This window comes from Argiope bruennichi, chromosome 10 (genome assembly GCF_947563725.1).
Source record: "Argiope bruennichi chromosome 10, qqArgBrue1.1, whole genome shotgun sequence".
Taxonomy (NCBI): Eukaryota; Metazoa; Arthropoda; class Arachnida; order Araneae; family Araneidae; genus Argiope; species Argiope bruennichi.
Genome location: NC_079160.1, coordinates 9518217 through 9546211, shown reverse-complemented (window position 1 = coordinate 9546211; position 27995 = coordinate 9518217). Strand labels below are relative to the sequence as shown.

General features: G+C 26.7%; 2 protein-coding genes across 2 annotated transcripts in view; both read left to right on the top strand.

Moving 5' to 3' along the window:
- Position 1: 1 nt before the first annotated feature.
- Positions 2 to 8035, top strand: LOC129988374 (40S ribosomal protein S3a-like). Its single transcript, XM_056096590.1, has 6 exons — positions 2 to 150; positions 1416 to 1519; positions 2778 to 3091; positions 3806 to 3888; positions 4183 to 4292; positions 7862 to 8035. The coding sequence occupies exons 1-6, from the start codon at positions 89 to 91 to the stop codon at positions 7990 to 7992; spliced, it is 804 nt and encodes a 267-aa protein (XP_055952565.1). The 5' UTR covers positions 2 to 88; the 3' UTR covers positions 7993 to 8035.
- Positions 8036 to 12760: 4725 nt separating this feature from the next.
- The window catches only part of LOC129988231 (DNA polymerase alpha catalytic subunit-like), a 39262-nt gene continuing 24027 nt past the window's right edge, over positions 12761 to 27995 (top strand). The window contains exons 1-14 of the mRNA XM_056096402.1: positions 12761 to 12876; positions 14833 to 14936; positions 15237 to 15333; positions 15720 to 15788; positions 17181 to 17293; positions 18317 to 18459; positions 19353 to 19606; positions 20422 to 20551; positions 20860 to 20978; positions 22686 to 22798; positions 23479 to 23592; positions 25155 to 25229; positions 27273 to 27411; positions 27833 to 27870. Coding sequence (XP_055952377.1) covers positions 12858 to 12876; positions 14833 to 14936; positions 15237 to 15333; positions 15720 to 15788; positions 17181 to 17293; positions 18317 to 18459; positions 19353 to 19606; positions 20422 to 20551; positions 20860 to 20978; positions 22686 to 22798; positions 23479 to 23592; positions 25155 to 25229; positions 27273 to 27411; positions 27833 to 27870 — 1527 coding nt within the window. The 5' untranslated portion in view covers positions 12761 to 12857. The remainder of the gene's footprint in view (positions 12877 to 14832; positions 14937 to 15236; positions 15334 to 15719; positions 15789 to 17180; positions 17294 to 18316; positions 18460 to 19352; positions 19607 to 20421; positions 20552 to 20859; positions 20979 to 22685; positions 22799 to 23478; positions 23593 to 25154; positions 25230 to 27272; positions 27412 to 27832; positions 27871 to 27995) is intronic.

The window sequence follows — 27995 nt, the reverse complement described above, 5'->3', positions numbered from 1 at the left end:
ATGGAAGTAGAAATTGGTGTAATGAAGTGAATTGATAATCCTAGCCCGTTCTCAATCTTGTTTTCACGTGGAGTCTTGAGCACTGAAAATGGCTGTTGGAAAAAATAAGGGTTTAATTAAAGGAGGAAAGAAAGGTGTTAAAAAGAAGGTGTAAGTATGAAAAAGAATAACTTAGAACTTGACATGAATTTTTTATGTATTTATATTAGTTCATATATTTGACATTAGGAAAAGTAGAGCCTTTCAACTGTCGGTGAAAGTAGGCCTCGTGTGAAGCATGAATTTGATCGAAATTATAAATAAATGTAGATTTACTTGTACATTGAATTAATAGGAATAATGTATGAGAATTAAATTGACTCAAATTACAGAGCATTCCTTCTGGATCTTGATATCAATCATTATATTTACCATGACGTCGAATTCCTTACATTTTTTTTGATATTTGTTTGGTTTTTATATTCTCAGTTCGAAATTGTGTAAAATTAATTATAATTAATTTTATTGACTATAATAAGTCATTTTGAAAAAAAAATCATTTCCGTTTATCTCAATTTCAAATGGATGCATAAGTTGTGAGCGAAGACGCTTAAAAAAATATGTAATATTTGGTTACAGACAACCAAAAAAAAAAAAAGGTATCTTAAAAGTTTTTGTTACGCTGTTTCTCAAATGATTGGCTTTTTTAAAAAAAAAAAAATCTTCAATTCCTTAATCCTTTGATTGTTAAATTAAATACTAGAAATATATTCATTTATAATTGTTTTATTAGCATTCTTGTTAAAGAACAAGGTACATAGTAGCACTATAAAAAATGCTTAGTTTTGAAAAGAAAATATTTTTTTTTTCTGTTTAATAGCTCAGCCATTCTTTTTAATAACATAGATAATATTCTTTTTTTGTTTAATGAGTGAATCAAATCAAGAAAGCTGATGAAAGGGAAGAATTTGGAAAAAGAATTCATGTATGAGCACATATTTAAATATAACTTATTGACTTTATTTCTACTCCTACTTTTTTCAACTATAGGAAACAATATTGAAAATTTGCTATAACTTTCCCGAAAGGGCAGTACAAGATATGGATTGTGACAGACTTGCTATGATTCAAAAAACTTATTTGTTTTTAAATGGTGAAGGATTTATCTTAGTTATGTATGTTTAACCCTTTATAGATTGTTAACAGGGTTAGCATTAAAATCTAGCTGATGAAGGGGAGGGACATAATGCTAATACTATCTGAATTTTACCCAGCCATGTTAAATAGCCTTATTATATTAAATTTGTGTACCAATTTTTCTGGCACTTCAGTGTATATGATAGCAGATTTAATTTTCATTGTTGTATTTAGTATTATTTAATTATTTACCATATTGAATCTTTAACAACAATAATAATAATAATGTCTGCTTATAGAGTTGATCCATTCACTCGCAAGGATTGGTATGATGTTAAAGCTCCAGCCATGTTCAGTGTTCGAAACGTTGGAAAGACACTTGTCAACAGAACACAAGGAACAAGTAAGTGTAATATTTTGAAAAAAAAAAAAAAAAAAAAAACACCTGGAAGTTAAATAATTGATTGTGATTAGAAAATCTACATTTTTTTTTTAATTGAGTTCTTTTTTATTTGAAATATATTTTAAAAGCTGTGTAAAAACATCTATTTTAGGGCTTTCTAAATTATTGGCCAAGATATTGAATGGTCTTGCAATATCTATAATATTTAATTCAAATTTTCATATAAGTTTAATATTTTTTAATTAAAATATTTTAAAATACCATTAAATAACAATTTCCATTATTACCTTATTAAAGTAGTTTGGTTTCCAACACAAATTTATTTTTGATGTTATTGAACTCTTTTGTGAACTAGAAGTAGTTATGTGCAAGAATTTTTAAAAAAGCTTTTTTTAATCTGTTTCTGTAGTAATTTGTATTTTAATTTTTTAAATTCAGTATATTTATTGAATAAATATATATTTACAATTGTAATGTAATCATTGTAATAATTTTTAAGTGAATTTTCAATGAATAAAGTGTTTTAGTCAAATAATTAAGCATAAATTGTGAAATACCGTTAAAAGAAATAAGGCATGTATTTAAAGCTTGTATGTGTATATATATATATATATATATATATATATATATATATATATATATATATATATATATATATATGCCTATTTTATCAATGCTATCAAAATAAATTAGCTTTTTATTGGAAATGTTAAAGGAAATGTTAAAATGTTATTTTTGATCAATATTTCAAAAACTTCATCGAGAAAATTTGAAGAATGTTATATTTAAGTGTTCATTCATTTATTATTTTTATTTTGTAGTGTTTTTTAAATATATTTTGTATGATTGTGTGGGTGAAGTTCTTGATATTTTATTGTAACATAGCGATTCTTTTTCTTAATAGAAACAGATTAGTTTAAAATATAAAACAAATCAAAGACAGATTTCTCTTGCACTTTAATCCGGCTTTGTAAAATAAATATTTAAGTTTACCTGAGCTAATCTTTAAGAAAATTTTCTATTTATATTATTTTTTTTTAATAAATTTTCCTCTAAAATTTATAAATCATAAATATTAATTTATTAACCATAAATATTAATATATGTATAAGTTGATCTCTAAAGATTTTACTTTTTTAGGATATTTTGTGTTATTTATCATTAAAATGTATAATTTTTTGAGAATTCTTAAATTGATGTATCTGTAATAGAAAAATGTAAGGGAAAGATTTTTTTTTAATTCAGTTATTCTCTTTAGAAATTGCATCTGAAGGATTGAAAGGACGAGTATTTGAAATTTCACTAGCCGATCTCCAAAATGATGAAATTGCTTTCCGTAAGTTCCGCTTGATTGCTGAAGAAGTACAAGGAAGGAATGTTCTAACAAATTTCCATGGAATGGATTTAACTACTGACAAATTAAGATCAATGGTGAAGAAATGGCAAACATTAATTGAAGCCAATGTTGATGTAAAAACTACTGATGGTTATCTATTACGTATGTTCTGTATTGGTTTTACTAAAAAATGGACCACCCAAGTTAAAAAGACATGCTATGCACAACATGCACAAGTAAGTTTAAGCATTTATCTTGAATTGTTCTTTCAGCGCAATTTTTGTTTAATTATGAAAATATTATGAAAGCATCTTGAAATTATAAGTTATTTTACCACTGAAATATAATATTTAATTGGAAGCTAAAAATTTTCGTTAAATAAATTCTTTGTAAAGACTGCGACTAGTATATAGGCATTGTTTACTAGAGTTTATTTTTAAAGAATTAATTATAACTAGAATACAGTCATTTCTGTTGATTGTTATATTTATAAGACTTCTATGTCTCTTTATCAGGTATTAGTTTATTTTATTAGTAATTATCTCTAAAAGAAAATATTTTGGCAGAAATAAAATTCTCTGAATATCTGCAGCATGATAAAGGAAATTTTTTATACTAATGCATTATAATATTGCTACATATGGTATTTCTTTGTTGTTTATTATTATGAAGGATTAAAAATTTTATTTTTATACTTTGTTTAAACTACTGAAGTTAAGAAATTATGCATAAGGCATTTAGAGTAATTGCTGACTAAGTTTTTGATTCTTTTACTGAGAATTAACTACTTTTTGAGTGAAGATTGTAAAAAATATGTAATGAAAAGTTTTAAGTGATGTCATTTGGAAGAATCTGAGACATTAGAAACTGTATTTTGCCTTATTAACAAATGGTTTAGTTGTAGTTGTGAAAAATGTTTATATTCTTATTAATTTTTTTTATTGTTATAGGTAAAACTAATTAGGAAAAAAATGGTTGAAACAATGGTCCGTGAAGTTTCATCCTCAGATTTAAAAGAAGTTGTAAATAAATTGTAAGTTTTTATGAATTTTATTTTTTCATGTTAATTAAAATATGAGTTAGTTTTCTAACAAACATTTAGTTGTGTTAATTGATTAAATTTTTGAACTAATTTGAATTTATTTGTATGTATTTATAGAAATGGATAATTATTTTTATTCCTTGCCTTTTAAAATAAAAATGAGTTATTTGCAAATAATTTCTGACTTGCAATTATATAACATTTTCAGTAAATGTTCAGTGTACCAATTGAATAGTTAACTTATATCCTTTCTGTTTTCAATTAATATTTTTTACTTTTTGGTAGAATTCCAGACAGCATTGGTCGTGATATTGAAAAAGCATGTCAGGGTATTTATCCACTTCACGATGTTATGATCAGGAAAGTAAAAGTTCTTAAAAAGCCCAAATTTGATAGTGAGTATTGTTTAATGTTGCTCTGTAGAAATTGTTTTAATTTTAATTTTTTGGAACATGTAAAAATAGTAGAAAAAGCAAAGCAAAAATTTCTGATATGAATACATGACATTGAGATAATATGAGACCATCATTATTATAAAAAAAAAAAAGAACTATTAATTTAGAAATGTGGCATTTTTCAAAGCAAGTAGATAGTGCCCTCTGAATTTGAATTTTCTTATTCTTCTTAAATTCTTTGAGAAGATTCATTCACTGTTTGATAAATAGTTAGTATGCTTTTTATGATTTTATATTATTTCATTATCATTATTTAGATATGAAACAATTCTGTGGGTTTGAATTGGATTTATCATTCTTCAGATTTAATTTTCTTTTATGTAATATTTCTACATTATTTTTATTATCGCCTACACTTTTTGTATTTAATTGTTCAGTTAATTTTATTTTACTTTTTTATATTTGTTTGACACCCTTATGAAACTATCCTTAAGTTCACCAAAATACTGTAATTATTTACTGATCAAATTTCTCTAAATTAGACAGTTTTGAACATGCCTTAATTTCAATGATATATCAGAAAGTGATGTGACATGGGCCAAAAAATGCATAATATTCTGATATGTTGGATATGTCTAATTTCTCATCTAGTCTTAAGAGATTTTTTTAAAAAATTAATCTAATGTTTTAAATTTAGTAAAAATAATTTTTGAAACTTTCTTGGGAAAATACTGAAATTTTATATTTTGCAGTATAAAATTGTATTTATTTGCCTTACATAAGTTATTTATAGATTTATCTGTCCTGGCGTGTATTTAAATAGTGAAAAGAAATATTATAAGAAATCTGAACTTAGAAGAACCTCTTATTTTTTATATTCTTTTAATTACAGGATATTTTCTAAATGCTTGATGAAATTAGTTTCTTGTGTATTTTTAATTTATTACCTAAACTTGCTCCCTCACTTCCCCCCTTCCCCCATTAGATTTAGATTTAAAATTCATTATGGTTAACCTTTAGGTTTTGGGAACCAAACTTCTGAAAACACCAATTTTAAATTTCTGCTAGAGGAAATCTCCTAACCTTATGGGGTATGACATAGTAGGGAAATGATTTTATGGGGTAATTAGAGTACTGCTGGAAAATTTAATCGGGTAGAGGAAATCCTAATTTGTCGCTAGTGTAACAGTTGTATCCTATAAGCAAAAAGTTTATCTCCTCATTGTCTGCATTAAAATTGTAAATTTATTTTTTATTAAAAAAATGAATTTGTTTTTAACACTGTTACTATTTTGTCAAATAATGAGATTTATGAAGTATTGAAATATTTTACTTAATTAACAAACTTGTATTTTTGTTTTAAAAAATGCTAAAACAAAAATTGAAGGTGTTTTAACCAAAACCTATGCACATTGTTTTTAAAATATCTTGTGGGGTTCCTTTGGTTTTATTTTACTGGACTTGGTTTGGTACCTTGGAAATGCACCAATAAATTATTGAAAAATTTGCCAGTGAGAAAGGGGGACTAATCAAAATTTTCAGAGAATGAAAAATTCCCAAAAAAATTTGCAGAAGAGATGACTAGAAAATGCACTTATTAGTAATTGAGCAATTGAAATATGGAACATGATATATCTAAATTATTATGAATATTGTAAAGAATGTTGGATTTTTATACACCAACATTTAGATTATATAAATATGTTACAAATGTAACCCATCCAACTTGTTTGTCATTGATTAAAAGTATCCAAATATTTTTAAGATTCTACCATAGAGATTTATAAATCCCCTTTCAAGTATGTAATTGTCAAGATTATGAATTGTTTTGATACAAAGAGAATGGCTGTGAACCAGACCATTTCTGCTATTACAAGATATAAAGCCTTCATTTTTCTTCCTGTGAAATTACAAGTGACTGCTAGTTAAAGAACATGTGTTTATTTTAATTTTATTTAAATGCTGGAACTTGCAATTTATTAGATTTTTTAATTTAATTTTATCTAAGATAAAAATTGATCAGATTTTCTGAAAGGTTTTTAGGTTTAAATTCTTACCAGTAATTGTGAAAGATTAAGATTATGATGCTTCTTATTGTCAGACCATATTCGAAAAAAATTCTTATGATAACAGTATTGAAGCTGAAAATTTGGAAGAAATATGTTGCAAAATGTTTGGTTTTGATTAACCCTTTCTAGAGCCATGGGAAGTATGCTTCCCACCAAATTTATCAATCTTTGTATGAAATTATGTAGGTTGGCATAAGTTCTGACACATTTTTTTAGTAAGTCAGAAACTTAGATGCTTCAGTTCTTTATCTCGGACAAAATGATGTCTTGATTTGTTACTTAATTATTAATTAACCAAATTAATTGACAAAATATGAAATAGAAAATATACAAATCATTATATAGGGGAAAAAAGTGCCCTTAAAATTTAAAATATGTCAAAAACATTGACGAGCAAAGATTACAGTTTCAAAATGATACAAAGAATAAGAAAAGGAAATGCATTATTGATGACTAAATATCAATTATTTAAAATGAAAAAGATTATTAAAGATGTACTTTAAGATTTGTTAGTTTATTCTGCATCTTAAATTTCCCTCTTCATTTTGTTAACCTCAGTCAAAAGTTTGTTAAGCTCAGTCAAAAGGAATTGCTATGGTAAGTTGCTTTTTTCTAAGAAAATGAATGTCGTTTCTTTAAGTATGAATGTTGTAATATAAGTATTAAGTTGTATAATGTAAATTTATCATCTAATAGTGTCCCTTTAGTGGCCAGTGGTAAGGGTGCTGCTTGTGATTTTGAATGCATATCTGCTTGTCTTTCATTTTAAGCTTATTAATTGCAAGATAAATTTCATAAATGTCTTCAGTGCTCTTCACTATATAGTATTCTAAGAATCCTGTTAAGTTGCAGAAACTTTTTTACAAATATTTTTCTAATTATTTGTATTTTTTAATATTTATTGTACAGAATAAATGGTAAATAATTATCACAAGTTAATATGTTAATGTTTTTGTTAAAAATGAACACAAATGATTTCAAAATAATTTGAAATTTTAATAATCATAGATTGAATGTTTATCTGTTTAAAGAAAATGTAAAGAAGAGGCTTGGCATAAAGCTTGTATATTCTCAGAACACATTATAAGTTAGTTCAGAATAAGTAAAAAAAAAAAAAGGTTATCTGTTGAAGTCTGTTTTGAATCGTAAGTTAATTCGTAAAGTGCTTTCGATGACCAAGTTATAGTGACTAAGGAAACTATTAAATATCTGTGACTAATAAGCACAAAAACAATGGAACATTTGATATCAGTAGTGAAAATATTTGATTAAATTTGTCATTTTCATTTTTATGTCTAACATATGAAATTTTATGATCTTTGAACTTTATAGAATTGTTTTTTAGTGGAGGATTCTCTCTTTACTAAAAGCAGGAACATTTTTGTTTTTTTACGATACAGCTGATCGAATCAGCTATTATAATATGTTTATTTAAAGTTTCTTTTTAGTAGTTAGTATGAAGTGCAAAAATAATTTTTATATACTAATTTATTTTTACAGTTGGAAAACTGATGGAGTTACATGGCGAGGGTACAAAATCATCATCTGCTGCTCCTGCCAAAGTTGGTGAAGAAGGGACAAAAATAGATCGACCAGAAGGCTATGAACCTCCTGTGTTAGAATCTGTTTAATAAATTGAAAATAAAATTAAAAAAAAGAGAAAAAAAACATGAATCTTATTTTGTCTGTTATTGATAATCATGTATAAATACAGATACAAATCCTATATTCTCTCTGTTTAAAGTTTTTGATACTGATATCTTTATTTTTTAGACAGGGGGCTGTACTTATAATTTTTCTAAAAAATGGGGAAATTTTTGAAACTTAGATTGTATTAATATTACTTTCGGAATAAATCATTTTGGCTACAGGTGCATAGCATCATGAAAAGTGCTTAATTTTCTCGAGAATTGCAAGGAAAACTTTTTGAGGGGTGCCAACATTTATTAAGATGACACTTGATGGTATTTTTTCTCCTCTTCAACATGGTAATTTTTGGAAGATTACTTTTGGACATTCAAAACAAATTCATTCTTCATTGAATCTGTTAAATGTGATAACGTGACAAGAAAAATGCTTTCTTGATTCAATTTATAATTTTAAAGCCGTTCACTGAATAGAATTATTCACTTGGTGAGTGTTAAATTTGAAAACAATGGGATATATTCAAAAAATATTCTTTAAAAAAATGCATTAACTGTAATTTTTTTTCTTCACATTTTACTTCTAATTAATGGCTGGTATCTTTTTAACTTCGTGCATTTGTTACTTATGGAAACTAGGAATTAGGAAATTTTCATTTTTTGTAAATTATATAACGTTTCTATAATTTTTTTTAAGTTAAAGGAAGAAAATTTTATTTATTTTTCAATATATGATAAAAGGCAGATTTTTATTAAATTTTTGAAATTTAAAACGTTAAAAAAAGCCTTTTACTAAACTTCAGAAGTATGAAGAAATAAGGTAATTTTTTGTAATTTGAATAATTCTATATGCTGTTATTATTTTATATTAAAATGTGACTTAAAAAACTCAGTTAAGCCATGACTTTGCTTTGTCGGTTTTGCCAATCTTATAGTAGCCATCCAGGAATGTTTTGGCTCTTAACTTTATAATGCTGCAAATAAAATTTTCTGCATTGCTAAATATTATGAGTTGGCATAAGAGAAATTTATACTTTCCATTCTAGCCATATCGGATTTTATTTGTTCTTGCATATGTAAAAATCAAATACAAAACTTTTGGTCATCGTATGCTTCTATGTCAGTGTCAACATTTTCAGAAATGGTGTATCCATCCAAATTAACTAGTAATTTGTAAATTTTAAGTGTTAAAAAGATCTCGGATTTTTATTTTTAATATAAAAGTTGATTTAATTTTTTGGTAAAGATAGCTTTTTTTTTTTTCTCTCTTTTCATTGTTATGGTTTTGTCAAAATGTAAAATTTTGTTTTATATTAGATGTACATTTGCTGTATTGCAGAAATAAATATTAAAATTTTAAAAGTACGTAAAATTAATTTCAAAAAATACATTTCTATGTAAACATTTTTCTATGAAAATGCATTATTATAAAATAGAAAACATCCTACACCTAGAAAATGCTTAGAGTTTTATATATGCCTGAATGTAAAAAGTTACTTAAAAAATGCTTAATTCTTGTAGCAGTTTCTCACTATGCGCCCTGCTGTAGGTTAATATAATTTTTTATTTATTCGGATTAAAATTGATCATTTGATTGTAGTTCACATATATGGAGTCGCATTCACTATAAAACAATATAAAATATATTTGATTTTTAAAAAATTTGATATTAAGGCTAAAAATACTGATAAACAAAATTAATTTGTTGATCTATTAAATAACACGCATGCTTTAGAAAAAAAAGTAGAATAAAAGTATCTTTGCAAATTGTCTTTTTACTATGCAAAAAATAATTGATCTAAAAACATTTTCTTTAAAAGTCATTGAATTAAATGCTGTAATGGAAACAATTCAAACAACAAAGGTAAAACGAAAAAACATTGCATAGAAAAATTGTAATTGGGCATTGCAAATCATTGAATATTCTATGCTGGGGTAAATATGTTCAACTTTTTTCTTCTTTTTTTTTTTTTTTTTAACTGAGGCTTACTTGCTCGGAATTTTGTCTGGTTAGACTTATCATTTCGTCATATTTAGATTTTTGGACACATTCAAGACTAATTGTTTTTTGCATATTATATATTACATATATTATATTTCTGATTGATAAGGATAGTCGCTTTATGTAATATGGAATGGAAGCTAATAGCATAATGAAAAATTGGCACAACCAAATATTTTAATTTTTCCAAGAGGATATCGTGCAATTCTAAAGAGTTCGGATAGAAAGGCCTAAAGCAATCCGTAGAGAAGCGATTTAAATAATATTACATGCTTTAAGTTCGTTTCAAAAAATTTGTTTAGTATGATATCAGAATAGACTACAAATACCATTGTTTACAATTATGATAAATTAGATCGGGCCCTGAATTTTTGGGAGATTTATTTCTGATTTTTAAGGATGTTTCTTTTTGAGAGAGCAATACCAAGAATCTTAATCGTTTCATTCCATTATAAACTGGTATTAGTCTAAATATAAAGCAAGAGAATTATTTCATTTTCTTTGGTAACTCCGATATTGCGCTTTCCTCAAGACTGATTTTGAGTCTCCAATAATTGCTCCATTGTAAAGTGTTTCCTTTTTTCTTTCTTTCTTTTATTTTTTTATGATGATGATATGCCATGATCTCATGAAAATGATAAACATAATTTGTCAGAGAACATTATTTTGGGATAAGCCACTAATTAATGTTCCGGGCTTAGAGATGGAATTTCTCGAATGTACTTGAATTGTTGAAAATCCATCTTGCCATTTTACCTGAAAACCAAATTCAAACATTTAGAAATAAGTTCACCAGTGTAGATTGATAAGCGCTCTTAATATCTAAATTTATACCTACAAAAGATTTCTTTTATTCATGTGAATGTTATTAATTGCGGCTTGATAGTCACGAAAAGGAATAAAATCAATAATTATACTATAATGCGAATTTTTAACAAACCAAATCGAATAATTCTGTGAGAAAGGATGTGTTCGAAGATTTTACAGTTGAGGAATGGATAATATGAGGGTGTATTTTCGCATCTTTAATTGGATTTGAGATAATAAAAGAATGTTTTCATTGCTGGTAACTGGCTGCAGAGTCAAATTGATTTAGGGAAAAATTTAAACTGATTTGAAAAGAATTCAGGATTTTAAACCAGATGGCTGAAATATTATCTGCACATTCTTAGTTATGTTAATGGCTTTTAATTAATTCCCAAAATTTAAAATTGTAGAGAGAAGATACTATACCAGAAAAATCTAATAGAATGGGTTCAGTGGTGCGAAAAGTGACCCGTGAAACGTTAACTTTGGATCTAAAATATAACGATTATTTTGGAGGATTACATTGCTACATTTAGAATTTGGTTTAGTGTAATTTGAAAATCTATTCAATGCATTTAAAAGCAATCTAGGATTTCGAATTATTACTGTAATTTTCCCAATATTCACTGCTGGCTTTTTTTTATATGGAATTTTTTATATGGCAGGATTGTTGAAAGGAAAATAAGAAAACATTTTATTATGACAGTCACTCTTGTGTTTCGCATTAAAGCATCCATCAACACACCAGTATTTCCTCTTTTAACACATAATAAGAGGAAAGAAAATGACTCAAAAATTATAACTTCAAATGTAAACAAAAAAATCCACTTCATACTCGGCGGAAAACGTTAATGGCAGACTAATCGACGAAAGCGGTGCGGATGAAACTTAAATGCCATGCGCGGATAACTCTTGACATGTGACTTTTACGTCACATGAATTGACCCCATTGATTTCGAAAATGTTTTGGTTTGTTTTATCTTGTGAGATTCAGAAATATTCCTAAGTGCTTTTTTGAGAAAATAAAACTTAAGCTTTTGAAGATTATGCATGAATTATTCCATCAAGAGGGATGAATTTAGTTGATGTATTTTGAGAGATTATCGCATTCACTTTCCCCTTGACTTTTTCTACTGAAACTTACATGATTAATCATTTCATAAGTTTGTTATTTTAAAATGCAAATAATATAATAAATAAATCTTGGACTATCAAGAGCATACTAGGTTATGATAATAGGATTAAGATCTCTCTTCGAAGCTTGAATGAAGGGTCAGCATAGATGAGTTGCACAGTGCTATATTCTTTTCACAAACTCTAATGCGGTGTTAAAAGTTAAAACACTTCCCACTTTTTCTGGGCTGATCAACAAATAATTGCACTTTTTGGCGAAACAATATTAGGAACTCTATTCAATAAAATTATGGTCCTTTTCCTTTGCCGACGACACTGTCAACACGATCAAATAAATGCTCCCAAACTCTTTTTCTCAGGTGTGGCTTTGCATCTAATTCATCATTCTTCTACCCTTTTGTAATGATTTTAGCGATCCGAAGAAGACTTCTGAAAGACCAGTTTGCTGATTAATCAATTTTATGACAATAAACTGCACCTATAAAAATCATATTATTTATTTATCTCTCAATAGGATCATAAAATTCCACTAAAGAGGTTCTGTCTCGCAACTGAGCGGGACAATCGGGCAACCTGGTCATTCTACTACAGTATACAGAGATAGATAGATTTATACTATATAGATATATTAATCACATTAGAAATTGTTTAAATTAGGGGCTGATAATCATTTTTTTAGCTTCTAATTTTTAAACCATCATGGCCACCGAAAAACTTCCAACAGAAAAATTGTTTGTTTATACTTGTTGTCTACTTTGACTTTAACGCGAAAAAGGTACAATTCTTGTATGCGATGCTCCTCTTTAATGGCAACAAGTACTTCCCGCCAAATTTGCGTGTTTATCATCAACATTTTTTCTTGTTTTCATATTAAATTTTTATCGAACCTTTAATAAAGGTTAAAAGGGAGATGGACAGTCAAGATGCAGGTAAAATTTTTCTATTTTTAAATTTTAAAATATTTGGTTTATTTCTGATATAATTTTTAATAAATGATAAATATTTTCCGATTTGATTTTGCGTTTTTTTTCACGTTGCAAGAGATAGTTAGATTTGAAAATCTTATATTTTTAATATTGATTATAAAAATCTTATTCTTTAGCAAGTAGCTATACATTCACTAAATATTATTTCTAACTGTTTGTTGAGACTCGTAAATTTTTTAACTTAGTATATTGAAATGAATAATCTTAGCACAATATCTTAAATTCATCCTGTTATTCAATCGGATCATGTTTTTTATCATTCATGTATTAGTCAAATCATTGATCGATTATGTATTTTAAAAGTAAATTATTATTTCTGTTATTTTTATTCTTGTTGAAATTTAATAACTGAACATTATTGCTTTCACATGGCCAGGAATATATATATTTATATATGAAAATATTCAATGGTTTTTTTTATTTATTTTTGGCATGTAAAAGAAGTAGCTACTCAGAAAAAATTCTTTTCCATAATTTCAGATAAAAATATTATATTTAAAATCACTTTTTAATTTCACTTTTTCTTAAGTGAACAACAGCAACAAAAATATTATTTCTTTTTCATATTATTTTTGTGTTTCTTAATTGTTTTATTCTTCCATAATGTTAATTACTTTATAGCGCTTTTTTGCCAAATTCATATCTGACTTAAAAAAAATTTGTCAAATATTCAACTGGTATTTTAATTGAGTTTTATATTTGAAAGATCCGTCTCCAAGGAAGTATTCATGTTTGATGATTGTACTGCTTATTTAAGCATAGGCACTCTAAAATATCATTTTTGTTTTTGCTTATGACTACTTCTAAGCAAGGAAATGCAAGTGGATGCATTTAGATCCTTCTTTTCTTTGTTGTTCTGTATTTGCATTATTATTTATTTTATAATTTTGAATTAGATCTGGGCTGCACCTCTATATTGTTGATTTTCAACATGAATTTTAAAGCTTGTTCTTCTAGAAATAAGACTTTGTAGCAGTAAATTGATCCAAAGAGGACTGGTCTATATATTTCAAACTCAGGGTGGAATCCTGATGTTGATGTTAACAGAAATATCCTGATGTTGATGTAATGTAGAAATTTGGAGGATGAAACCCAGCTCTGATGTCATCGTTATGATACAATAGTTTATCAAAATAAGAGGATTCATTCTTGATAATTAATATGAATATATTTAAATAAATTAAAATAGATGTAATGAGTTTTACATTTCTTTCATGGTATTCTGTATTCAAAGTTTCATGCCTCTTTTAATCTTCTAATGGCTTAAAAAATAACTCTTTTCTCTTTAAATTATGATATTATATTTAGAAAATTCAATGAAACAGGGAAAGCTATGGGGATATATTGATATTGTAACATTTAAACTATATTTAAAATTAAAACTATTTTATTCCATGAGTACTTGTATCTTAACCACATATTATTGGTGAACTTTTAGCTTAATCACCTATCATTGGCAATGGTGGTATGTTGGCCAAAAAAACTATCTTTAATATTTTTTGGGTGCTTAATTGCTGAGAAACACAATAAACGACATAATAATACGCAAGTACCATTCCTTGGAGTTTTCTTCTTAAATTTTATGATGCATGGAAATACATTACAATTGTTCACCTGTGATTTGGTTTCTCATATTCTGTGTACTATAACTAGAATGATTTATCCATCAGATACTGCATATAAAAACAGCTTGATTTTTATATACAGATTTTATACACTTTTTCATTTTAACTGTTACTCATTAATTCTGATTTTGCATGCACCTCCTAATATTTAGATGTAAGTCTAATCTAAAAAAGAATCAAAGTGCTAAATCCTATTAAATTTTTTTATACTCTTGAATTTTTTAGTAAAATAAGTCTTCAAATGCTTTTTAAATAAATTGTAAATATTTTTTAGATGGAGCAACTGGTCGTTCTCGCCGTGTCAAACATGACAAGCATGGAAGACTAGCTGCATTTGAAAGACTCAAGTCTCTTAAAGGGACAAAGAATAAATATGAAGTGAGTTTGGATTATATTTGCATGAAAGAGAATTTGCATGTATTTTATTATTTTTAGTAAACATGACAAAAAGTAATCCATAAAAGAAAAAAAGTATTTAGAATTAATATTCAATTTTAAACTTTATTGATGTTATCAGCTGAGAAAATAAAAATTAAACAGCTGAAAAATTTAATTTCTAAGTCTGGTGTAATGAAATATTGCACTTTTTGTAATGACCTGTTTCATAATAAATCATTACATCCAAAAAAAGTTCATAACTTAAATTTTGACTCTTAACACTCCATAATGTTTTTACAGGTTGTTGAAGAGGCTCCTGTTTATGAGGAAGTTTCTGAGAAAGAATTTTCTCGCATTGTTCAACAAAGGCAAGAAGATGAATGGATTGTCGATGACAGTAATGTTATTTGTTTCTTGTTTTTTTGCCCCTCATATTTCACAGATCCTTTTTGACCAGTAATCTATTTATTCCATCTGCAATTAAATCGGAGAAGAATTATTTAGTATATGTTATTAAAATATGCTATTAAAAACTGATTGAAATTTTTTTTAAAAAAATTCAATATTAGAATTTTTTCTGTTTTTTAGGAAATCTGCTCTGTTTCAAAATGTGTATTGTAAAGTTGGTTTCCAAATAGGAAATTGCATTTATTATAATTTTAATATGTCTTAGTATATTTTGTTGCACAATAATTTAAATGAATGTTACACAATTAAGTATATCTTTTGCATATCTTTTTTTATGTTTATTTGAAATAAATAAATGCAAGTTCCTTTTTTTAGATGGATTTGGATATGCTGATGATGGAAGAGAAATATTTGATGAAGAAGTTGGTGATGATATATATACAGGTATTTATATTTTTTTAGATGTATTTTTTCTCCCTTTGAAGTGCCGATTAATAAGTTAAAAATTTTGCTACTCATTTTTAATTCAAAAACCGAATATTTTTCTCTCTCTATCTCTCTCGCTATATATATATATATATATATATATATATATAGGGTGATTCTAAAGTGAACTACTTTGAACAAAAATGAAGAATTTTGAGAGGTATTACAACTCACTCAAACAATCAACTGTTGCACAGGAATATATAGGCAGAAGTGTCACGATACGGCACAAACATAAAAGAAAATAACGGAAGAATAAAATATTCATTAGCAGCATACTTAACGAGTGATTCCGTAAAAAAAATATTGCTGTTAAACTGTTGCTGGAAATTCCATCCATCAATATGCATGCTTGGTGACCTTGATGGTTTGATAGGCTGATAATGTTGGTGATAGTTGAGGGCAGTAAAGCGGAGTGCCAATGATCTGCTGCATCAGTAAAAAAAAAGTATTTGCACTTGAGATTTCAGCTGTGATGGGTGGTTTTACTAATAATGAAAAGGCAGATATGCATCTAAAGTAGGTGCTGCAAATTGTAGCAGCAGAGCAGCACTACAGCTGTATCCGGAACACTTTTCAAGTAGACGCATGCTGAATCACAAAGTGAATGAGTGATTACATCGGTAACTCTGTACTTTCGCACCAGTACTGGTGGAAGGAGTTTGATTGAGGACTATACGATGACAACACCTGGAAGAAATAATCTTGAACCATGTGGGTGAAACATCTGGCATAACTACAAGAGCTGTAGTATGTTGTTTACATGTCAACCAACCGTTTGGAGAGTTTTATATGAACTATGTTTATTTTTTATACTTGTTTGTACTATGTTTTTTTTTTCCCTCGTATGTGTTATTTTTTTTTAGTAGTTGTACTTCAATGGATCTCTTTTACCCATATATTCCTATACAATAATTGTATGTTTTAGTGGGCTCTATCACTTCTCAAAATTTGTCCTATGATTTGAGAATCACCTTGTATATACTTTATATTTTAAATGATATGCAAGTTACTGGAGAAATGGAAAGAATTAATGAAGTGCATATATAATTAGCAGATATATTATTAAAAGATTGATTTGTCCAAAAAATTTTTTAATGACTTCAAATGAGTTGATTAGCAGTCATAATACATAACAGTAAGGTTTTTTTTGGATAAATGAGCATTTTTTAAAAAATTTCATTATTAAAATCTTGTTTTATTATAGAAAAAAACAAAATTTTAACAAAAAATATATTTGCAGCAGTTACTAGATTTTTAAAAGTAAATATCAGATTTAATATATCTGTTTTTTAAGTTTAAAGACTTGTCATATATCATATTCCTTAAACCTTTGTTTTTCATTGCCAGAAAAAACTAACAAGAAAACATCCAAAAAAAGCTTTGAAGGACCTCAGAAGAAAAACAAATCCACTGACATCAAAAGCATGTTTAAAGCATTACCCACTAAGAGAAAAATTGAAGTAAGTTTTCTTTTGTAGTGAGGAGAAATCTGTGGTTCTTACTTCACAAAAGTAAGCTGTTTGAACTTTGTGAATAATATGGATGTTTATAATCTGAATACAGGGATGTGGCAAGTATCTTACATCTGGTTAAATGGATAAATTAAATAAAATGGTGTGTTTAATAATGAGTTTTGTTGTCTATCAAAAAAAATATTTTTTAAAGTGTCTGATATACATGAGTATTGTGTCAGAATATGTATTACATTTAATGGTGTGTAAATAATATTGGAGTGGAAACAATACCCTTATTTTGCAAATGAAATTTTAAAAATTCTTTTGCACTTAACTGTTAACATCTACTTATAATTTATATCAATTTATATTTTCAGAATTGCCTTAAATCTGTTTAAAGCAAATAATGGAACAAAAGTAAAAGTAAGCACTGCAAAGTAAAAAAAAAAAAAAAAAAAAAAAACAGTGGAAGTTTATTGATTGGAAGCTGATAGGATATTGCAAAGAATTTGATTAACCAAAATTTAAATTTAAAAATCTTTACTCAAAATTTGCTGATTTTAATATATTCTGAAGTATATAAATTGTTGAAGCAAATAAACAGCCTTAAAAATCATTAGGGTCACAAACATATTATTAATCATTAGGGGCACAAACATATTTAATTAATGAAAACAATAGGAAATTCAAGGGGCTAGGCAAAAATTTATATCACTGAAGAATTTGAGTGAAAAATGCTCAAATTTTCTATTATTCACTATAATAATATTGATTAATTTAGTTATTATATAAGTTGCAATATTCTTTTGCATCCTATACTAATTCCGGATAGAAAAAACAAGTTCTGACTTTTCCTATTTCATTACTGAAGCTTGCTATATGTTCAGTTATTATGTAGAAATTGAGTTGTTTTATTTTTCTCTGTCATTCTAAATTTTGTTTAAGTGGATAGAATTCCATTTTAGAACATTTGTTTCTTTTGTCTGAGTTTAATCTAGTCTTTTTAAAGTAACTTTTTTTCCTCAATAGCAAGATGTTAAATTAGAAGATGATGATATCTTGGGTAGTATCATGGAAGATTTGCACAAGGAGACTGATATAAATTCATTCACTCCTAAACCTATGGTACTTCGAAAAAAACATAAATTTAATCACCAATCTCCTATTCAGAGGTATTTTTAAAAATTTCTCTTTGATTTATTTATGAAAAATTTTTTCTGAAAGTATACTACTTGTGCCTAACTTTATATTTGTTTAACCTTTCAGTCGGCATTGTGATTTCTATATTAGTAAGCCAGTTTCTGTTTGAAAAAAAGGGTGCAGAATGCTTCTGTAATGTCAAAAACGTCCCCAAGAGAAAAATTTGAACTATTGATACTTAACAGTGATGAAATGCTTTTCCTTATGCTATAAGTTTACAGAAAGAATTGAGCATTAAAATTCAGAATTTTGTTTTGAGTTTTCAAAATAAAATTATGAAGTTACTTAAAAAATTTTTGTTATTAAACTCAGTATTGAAAAATATGAGAAATATTAAATTGTAAGAATAATTCACTTAAATTAAAAACTTTTAAAGAATTTATTTACCAAAATTCAGTTTGTAGCTCAGATGGGGTGGGTGAGTCCATGATATATATATATATATAAACAATCTTATGGAACTACATTCAGATTTTGACCTAAATCATTAAAAGCCATAAGGTTAAAAAATTTGCAGCTTGAATGTTTGCTTTTAATGCTTTAAAATATTTTGAATAAAGGTATATTGTTTCTGACCGTAAAGTAATTGATTTCAATCTTTTGTATTTTTTAAGAGAATTAAAAAGTTGATGGAATCTTTGAAATTTATTATATGCTATGGTGCTTTATGATTGAGAGCATCATAACTACATGAAGTTATATTTGGAAAAGGAAATAATTATATTTAATAATAAGTATTTAATTTCAATACAAAGTAATAAAATATAAATTGTATTTTAAATGCTTTACATTTTTTTTAGATGATTTTATGGAAAAACTTTCCTTTGAAAAAACTATTATAGATTCATATATCATTATCTTTTAGATCTTCTCCAAATCCTTTTGAAGTTTCCAGACAAAAGACTCCATTGGCATCGAGCTATGTGCCAAAAATAGACATTCCAAAATCAAACTCTGTTCATCGAAAACCACTGCAGCCCAAAGTTGTGGATTTTGATAATCATATTGAAGAGATTACCAAAAGTCCTGTTATTGAAGATGTATCACAAGAACTGATGACAAAAGAAAAGTCTGAAGAGATTAATATAGGGGAGATAGATTCAATAGGGTTAGATTTTGGTAAGTATTGATATTTATAATATCAATTAAATTAAATTAGTAAATGAAACTTTGCTTATGTTTTGCTTCCTTTCAATTCTGGGTATTATGGGCAAATTGTCTGAAAGTCAAATTGCAGAATTGAATATTGAATGCTATATTATATATAATTAGAATAGATTGAAAAAATATGTATATAAGAAAGAGTTAGGAATATTTTTTTAATACTTTTGGGGATATATGTTATTTTTTTTTTGACAGAAATAGTGTTAATGGGTGTAAAAATTCATAAGAGAAAATATTAGAAATCATATTGCCTTCAATGTTTTTATTAGATAATAAGAAGACCTTTTCTTTAATAAATCTTCAAATGGTTACATAATAACTTTGAAAATAACTTTAAGAAGTGAATTTGAACAAAAACTATAATGCCTTAAAATATATTGTAATTTATTGTATTTAATTCTGAGCATTGGTTGTCTAAAAATTACATAAGCATTATATTTGACTTGTTTAAAAGTATTTTTGTATCAAATACAAAAAAAAAAAAAAAAAAAAAAGCAGTTGGGATGTGTATTATGTTAAAATTTTGTGTCAATAATTATTAAACTTTCAAAGTGTTGAATAAATATATATATTTAAACTAAAGTATTCCTTCAATTTTTATCTTTTGGGATAATTTTTGAAAAGTGCAATATGAAGCGTACAGAAGCCAATACATTAGTTACTACCCTTATATTGATTCCCTGTTTGGTTTTGAGGCAGTTAAATCAAATGTCAATATATACAAAAGTTTTTTTTTTTTTTTTTTTTTTTTTTTTTTTAATATATATTAGATCCTAGTGGTGATATTTTTGAAGAAGAAATGGCTGCTGTTGAGAAACCCCTATCTCCTGAAAAGGCCCAAGAAAATATACCAGTGATAACTACTTCCTTTCAAGGATCATTAAGCAATGAGATTGACAGGTAATTTAATATTTGTAGCAATATATAATTTCATAATTGATTAATTCTATTAATTATCAAAGCATAACAGTATATGCAGCTTTAAAAACATTCAATGAAGTAATCTGAAACGTTCATATAGTGATTAGACATTTGATGATAATTAATAAGATTGATTTCTGTGCCATATGTGTTATATAATAAATAAATATATATATATATATATAAATTCTGTGTTTACCATTTTATGGAAAGCATTAGCGGAAATTGCAATATTTCTTTTTGATTTGATGATTCATATTAGAATTTCCCATTTTTATTTATTTCAGTGCTATTGCTGATATCCATATTGATTATGATTCTCTGCCTCTGGTAAAGACAGCAGATGGGAAATCTGTATTTCGATTCTTTTGGCTTGATTGTTTTGAAGATCCTTATAAACATCCGGGTAAAATACTCTCTTACTAATATCTACTGCTTTGCTTGTAGTATTTACTAATTTGTCTAAAACTTTAAAATATTTACTTTTAAGTAATAAATGAATTTATTAAATGTGACAGCATGATTATGTTTTTCAAAATATTGAATTTGTGTAACTTGCATTGGTAATCAAGGGTAGCTTGTGTATGGTTATTGTTGTTGTTACTAATCTGAGATGGTCTAGCTTTGAATAAATCTAAAAAATCTTAAAAAATTCGATAAAAATCAGGTCTTTTAAAATGCCATCTTTAATAAGACCTGGACAGTCAAGATTGTGGAAGAGAGATGCCTGATCAGTTTTACACCATTCTGAAAAGAGTTTCTGATCCTGCTTGGTGTGATTGCTAATAAATTGTGAGAAAGGTGTGTGCTGTTTTTTGATAAATTTACAATTGGAATTGACCAATTCCACCAAGGCCTTTATCAAAGCACTATACATGGTTGAGTGGAGCTTTCCAAAGCTTAATTACTTCCCTTTTTTTTTTTTTTTTTTTTTTTAATTTACAAGATTTTATTGGAAGTGAGTGCTTTGTTTCCATGCATGATTTCGGCAGACACTGTCTTAGCCAACACATTAGCTAGTTCATTACTATTCAGCTCAACATGGGATGAGACCCATTGAATGTGGATGGAAAGTCCCAAAGATAATTGAGAAATAAGATTTATAATATCCATTCTTGTACTGTCTGCCACATTTGTCTAATTTGGAAGGTGTTGTATAGAGGTACAACTCTGTTAAAATAAATCCATATATCTTTAAAATCCGGTTCGCCAACAGTATCAGTATAGTGTAGACTCTTATAAATTACAATAAGCTCAAGCCTGAATACAGAACAGTAATCAGCATTTTTAATGATAATTATATTTATACTTTCTGTTTTCATATCATTACCAGAAATACCTCCATTTTCCCTGCAGTCATCATTATGCTTTTTAAGAGCAAATTGTGGGATGCTGTGTATGATCTTTAGAAATATGTGTTTGATAATTCAGCAGCCTCTGATTTTTTTATTCACCCTTGCCAAAAATTCATTATGGATATCTATTTATCAGGATCAAACTTGAAGTCCAAAATGGATTTCAAGGAGTATAGTTCCATATTATTTGAGAGATTGCCCATTTCTTTTGCTAAAGAAAATGACTATTTCTTCAAGTGAGGCTTATTATGTCAGGAATGAAAACAAGCAGAAGTTCTATATAGATCACGATAATTGAAAAGAGTATTATAGTATTTTTAAAGGTAGTAACTTCTCAAGGAAAGAACTGGAATATCAATATCATATAATACATCATTCAAGCAACCACAGTGAAGGGTAGTTGCTGGTTGATAAGCTGAAAGGTATAAGGGTAAGGCACAGTGAAAGGTATAAGTTGTTCTTAGAATGTTAATATCAGCACCCTAGTCTCAACCAGAGATGAATTTAAGGATGTTAAGTATGTTTCAGTATGTTTATTATTTTAATATCACTTGATTTAGGATGAATCCTCAGCATATAGCGTTTTTGAGGTATTAAAAGTCATTTTATGACGCGGCAAATGCACAGACATCATAAGAGTGGAATTGAGATTAGACTGAGTTTTTCTGATGCCATGACTGGAATGCAATAATAGAATAATAAAGCTTGAAAGAGTTAGGTAGCAGCTATTTATATTGGTTCTTCATGTGTATTTCTAGGTGTTGTATATTTATTTGGAAAAGTGTACATAGAAGACTTAAAGAGGTATCTCAGCTGCTGTGTTATAGTTAGAAATATTCCACGCCGTGTTTTTATCCTTCCAAGAGAAACAGTAAGCATAATAATTTATGTAAATAAATTTCTAACATTTTTTTAAAAATCTGCTTATATTTTTGTTATTTAAATGTATTTATGGAAAAATTAATCTGCAAATAAAAGTATTATAATTTATGTTACTCATATATTAGACTAACTTATATATTAGCTTATTCTGGTTTCATAAATTTTTTCTATTAGTATAAATTTTATATATATATAATTGAAGGTCACAATTTTATATACTTCCAAAACAGCATCTCTCTCTCTCTCTCTGTGTGTGTGTAGTTTTTCAAACAATGAATAAATATACTGCAAAAATCAAGTAGAGTTCTAAATGAGAGCTGAAAAGAATGAAATATGAAATTTGTACATTTCATGTAATAATTTTGGAAAATATCTTTAATTGTATAGGTTCTACATTTCAACTTTGTTTAATATAGATCCTATACATTAAACAAAATTTCCATGTTTGTTAAATTAATGAATTGATGCTCTGTTTGATTAGAATATTAGAAATTGTATATTTATTTAATTTTTCTGCTTGTTTTTCTTTCCTATAAATTTTTACCCTTTGATTGTTTAACAAGGACATTTTTTGTTGAATGATAGTAGATTTGAAACTCGGTTCAATTGAAACTATCATTTACTTTCAGAATGGTGTATAAGTCAAACCTATGTCCTTTTTTTTAATAGGAATATGATACTAAAACAAAAACAGATATAGGAAGACCAGTATCTATGCAAGATGTTTATTCAGAAATCAGTGGAATAATGCAAAAAATGAAGATAGCTGAATTCAGAAGCAAGGTAGGTGTAGCTACTCTTAATAAGTTTTATATTTCCTGTTTTTTTATTTTTTTTAATTTAGAGTTAGATTTGCATCTTATTCAACTGGTAATCCAGTTTTGAATTGAGTGGAATTATGTATTTTAAGAAAAGCAATTTTTTCGTTTGATATTCATTTTATTGATGTATAGATGGTTTGATCAATTTCAATCAACTCGTAAACTTTCGTTCAACTTGTAAATACTCTGATCAATTTCTATCATCCATATGTAAATAGCCTCACGAAGCTCTATGCCTTGTTTTGAGCAAAAATAGATAGATCATAACAGTAGGCCTTTCATGCATTTTCCCTTTCCACAATTTTAAATCATTTAAAAAAATATATATTATTGGAATAATAAAATATGCTTGGTATACTTAGAAAAATATGTCTGGTCTTATTTATTTATAAAAATTTATTCAAGTTTACTTATATGCACTTTTATTCAATTTGATTGTTTTTGTAAATGTTTTTATAAAATTGGTTTATTGCCTTATAAACCAGGCAAAACATCTTTTAAAATCTGTTTTGTTATTTAAGTCTCAATTTTTTTTTTTTTTTGTCAGTTGTTATGCAAAGAAAAAAAAAACATACTATATCATTAAAGTTAATCTGTTTGAAGGAACTAAGATTAGTTATATTTTCCTGACAGTTAAAAATACCTTTAAAGGACTGAAAATTTATTATTTGTTTATTAATATTTTCTAGATTTATAAGCAGAAAAAATATGAATTTGAGTTGAAAATATTGTTAACATTTATGGAATTTAAATTATAATTTTGAATTGTTTTTGGTTAAAATAGTATCTGTTATGAATAAAATTTATGAAAAGATACTTTTTAGTTAGTAACATTTAAATTAAAGATAGAATATGGGAGTATCATTTCAAATAAACATTCCTTTTTCATGAATATGATACCAAAAATTAAAAAATGCTCACATAGCTTCAAATAACATAAATATTATTTATGCATATATATCTATATTATTATTTCATACTTATCCTTTAATGTGGCTTATTCCAGAATGTTATTAGTGAGTGTATATTTCACAAAATATTTTTTTCATATTTGAACAATAGTTTTTCTCAAACCCAAATATTGCTGAAATACACTTTCCTATTTGCATGGAATTCACAAAAATATATATTGATATGTACAAATGTAAAGTTAGCAAAACACTGCTCATCTGACAAAAGAAGCTATTGTAGTGAACCTAGTGATAATTTTGATTATTATCAAGCTACTTTAGTGAACCTACTGATAATTTTGATTGTTATCAAGCTAATTAATGAGCATAAAATTCTAAATTTCTGTAGCTTTATTTTGCACTCATCTTGTTTCAAAGATGTAGATGACATAGTTTCAGTTTTCTATTTGTAACTGAAAGCTATGTGCAAGATTAAATGTATGAAGATAATTTTTACTTTCAGGCTCATTTTAAAATGTTTGTCATCTTACAGTTTAATTGTATGGAACATTGAATATTTATCTTGTTATTCATAATATATTTTATTTAATTCTCCCCTCTCCCTTTTTTTTAGAAAACTACAAAAAAGTATGCCTTTAGTGTTACTGACATACCAGATGTTTGTGAATATCTGGAAGTGCAATATTCGGTGAGATTTTTAATTTGATTTCTAAATAATATTTTTGTTAAATTATTTTTTGATTTTTACAAATATTTTTTATTTAATGTGTTCCCTTAAGGGTTTTACAAATACTATAGACTTCCTTTTTCATTTGGGATGATGCATGCTTAAAACACAAAGTTTTTCTTGCCCTTTTGGAATAATCTATTTGTCCTGTGAGGAGAATTAATCTATTGCTTTAATATGTCATCCTATATATGATGGAGTTTTATTACCAGTTATGAAGATCAATTATAACTAAACCTAAGGGTAGTCTAAAATGGCCTCAGTTCTTTTGTTAGGATTTGAAAAGCAGGAAAGCTTTTTTGTTTTTTATGCAGAATCTACAATTTTAACCCTTGGACTGCAAATTATTTTCAGTGTAGCATTGTTAAAGCTGATAATTTTATTTTTTTTAGTTTCAAGAGGAGGGATAGATATGGAAACTGAAAGCTTTTATGTATTATTTATTTATCATTTCAGTTCCAGGGATTAAATATAGTTTTGAAATTTCTATTAAAAAGCTAAATAGCTTGTTCTATATTTATAGTGCTGTATATATATATATATATTCAATTTAAAATCTTGAGAAAAAAAATTTTGTAAAAAAATTAAAAATTATTTGTAAAAAAAAAAAAAAACCAATGATTTACAAAAGTAGTTAACTTATATTGGAAATAGGCGTTTTTGACAATAAGCTAATGAACGGCATTATTTGTTTTTTGGATGATTAATCAATGTTCAGTTTTTAAACTTGAGTGTAAAATGTGTTTTATATTATCTGTCGTACATGAATATGAATGTGGTTAAAATCTACACATTAATTAACGGAATCTATAACAGTTTATTACCGTGATTTATATTTTAATGCTAATAACTCATAGATATTCCCAAATTATGAGAATATCTATGTTGTGTATCATTATGTTCAGTTAAGTGGTCCTAAGTATTACATTTATGTATTAGGAAGTAGTTGATATAATTGAACAGAATTTAGTCTCTTAAACACTAATAATTAATATTCTGTGTACAAATTTTATATTTTAAATAAAAGCTGTTAATTCATTGAAATTCTTTTTATAACCATGACACTTATAAAAATTCTTATTTTTTTTTCATTTATCTAGGAACCATTCATTTGTAACTTATTAATTTTTATCAAATTGAATCATTCTCTGACTATACTAAAGCTTTCTTGATGCTATATGCACTATTTAAGGAATAAAGTCATATATTTCTCATTGCATATTTAAGAAATAAAGTGATAGATATGACACTTTTCTGCGGAAACAGAGATTTTTGGCATTCTGGGAACCTAATGCACTATTAGATCAGTACACCTCTGCATAAATTTTTTTATTAATCTGTATTTGTGGGGGGGGGGGGAGGAGGGGGTAGGGGTGCACATAAAAGATATGAGTGACATACAATAAAAAATTTATACTCTATTCAGATTTTGCGTCTCAAAGTTAAAATTTCAAATTCTTAGGATATTGCATAATCATGGCAGAAGCTTTTAGTGTGAGTGAACATATGTGGGAAAGAATGGGGAACGGTGGTTGCATTTGGCAGCATTTTGGTAGGAATGCATAAAGCTTGTGTTCTTTTGTTTCCACCAATCAAGGAATATTTGAAATGAAGGGAAGCAACTTACATGCACAATTTTGATTGTAAAAGAAAAAGACGGTTTGCTTTCTGTTAAGACAGCTATTTTATATTTGCACTCTTTTTTACATTCCTATGTGTTTATTAGTTATTTCAATTTCAGTTTTGTCTGTTTTTGGTACCTTATCTGAGGATGGTAACTATCATTTCCAATATTTGGCATTGTGTGATATTGATAAAAATGGATGTGGGGAATTTCCCATGTAAAAGCTTGGTAAAAATAAGTAAAAATGTGGTAAAAAAGAAACTGATATATCTATATTGGAGAAACTATTAAAGAAAGCTTGATGTCAGTGGAAAAAATGTTGTGTATGTACCCTAACTTTGTATCATGTCTGAAATTATAATTAGTTGGTGTATCCATAGTCTCAGCATCCCATCCTTCCCAGCAATTTGCGAGGGTCTACTTTCAGTCATGTTCTGGGAACAGATTCTTCTAGTCTGGAAATTCTACTACTAGAGCAAAAAATCAAAGGACCTTGTTGGATAGATGTGCACTGTCCACGTGAGTTTACACTTATGTCTTAAAAATATAATTTTTAATGTTAATTAAGTAAATAAACAAATTTAACAATCAGTCTGAATTAATTGAGTTGTGAATAAAAGGAATATTTTTTTTGAACTTGGTGTCACCCTTGTAATTGTAGAAATTTACTGTAAATTTTACTATATATTTTTTACTAAAAAGTTTTTAAAAGCTTTTTTTATTTGCAATTTTTCAAATTTGCTGTTGATACTATTTATGATATGATTAAATACTTTAAAAAACCTAATTTCTTTAGTTTGTGATAAAGTGATGTGTTTGCTAATAGTTTATAATTTTCTGTTTTGGATTACCTTATTTTTATCATACTTTTCCTTAATCTGTAGATTTTTGTAAATATGAATGAATATTAATTCCTTTTAAATTCAATTTTTACATATAGAACCTTCATCTCCTCCTGTGAGCTGGTGTAAAGTTGAGGTTTGTAGTTTATTTTTCAATCATTAACTGAAAATTTTTCTTTCGATAGTTTCTTTAATTTTGGTATGCTTTGAAACCTTATCATTTGATTAATGTTTAATTTTTATGTATTTGTATTTTGATCA

What these genes read in the sequence shown, in the direction of transcription:
- LOC129988374 (XM_056096590.1), top strand. Translation starts at nt 89, where the DNA reads ATGGCTGTTGGAAAAAATAAGGGTTTAATTAAAGGAGGAAAGAAAGGT. An exon ending in CAACAGAACACAAGGAACAA is followed by an intron (nt 1,520 to 2,777) that starts GTAAGTGTAATA and finishes TATTCTCTTTAG; the next exon opens with AAATTGCATCTGAAGGATTG. An exon ending in AAAGAAGTTGTAAATAAATT is followed by an intron (nt 3,889 to 4,182) that starts GTAAGTTTTTAT and finishes ACTTTTTGGTAG; the next exon opens with AATTCCAGACAGCATTGGTC.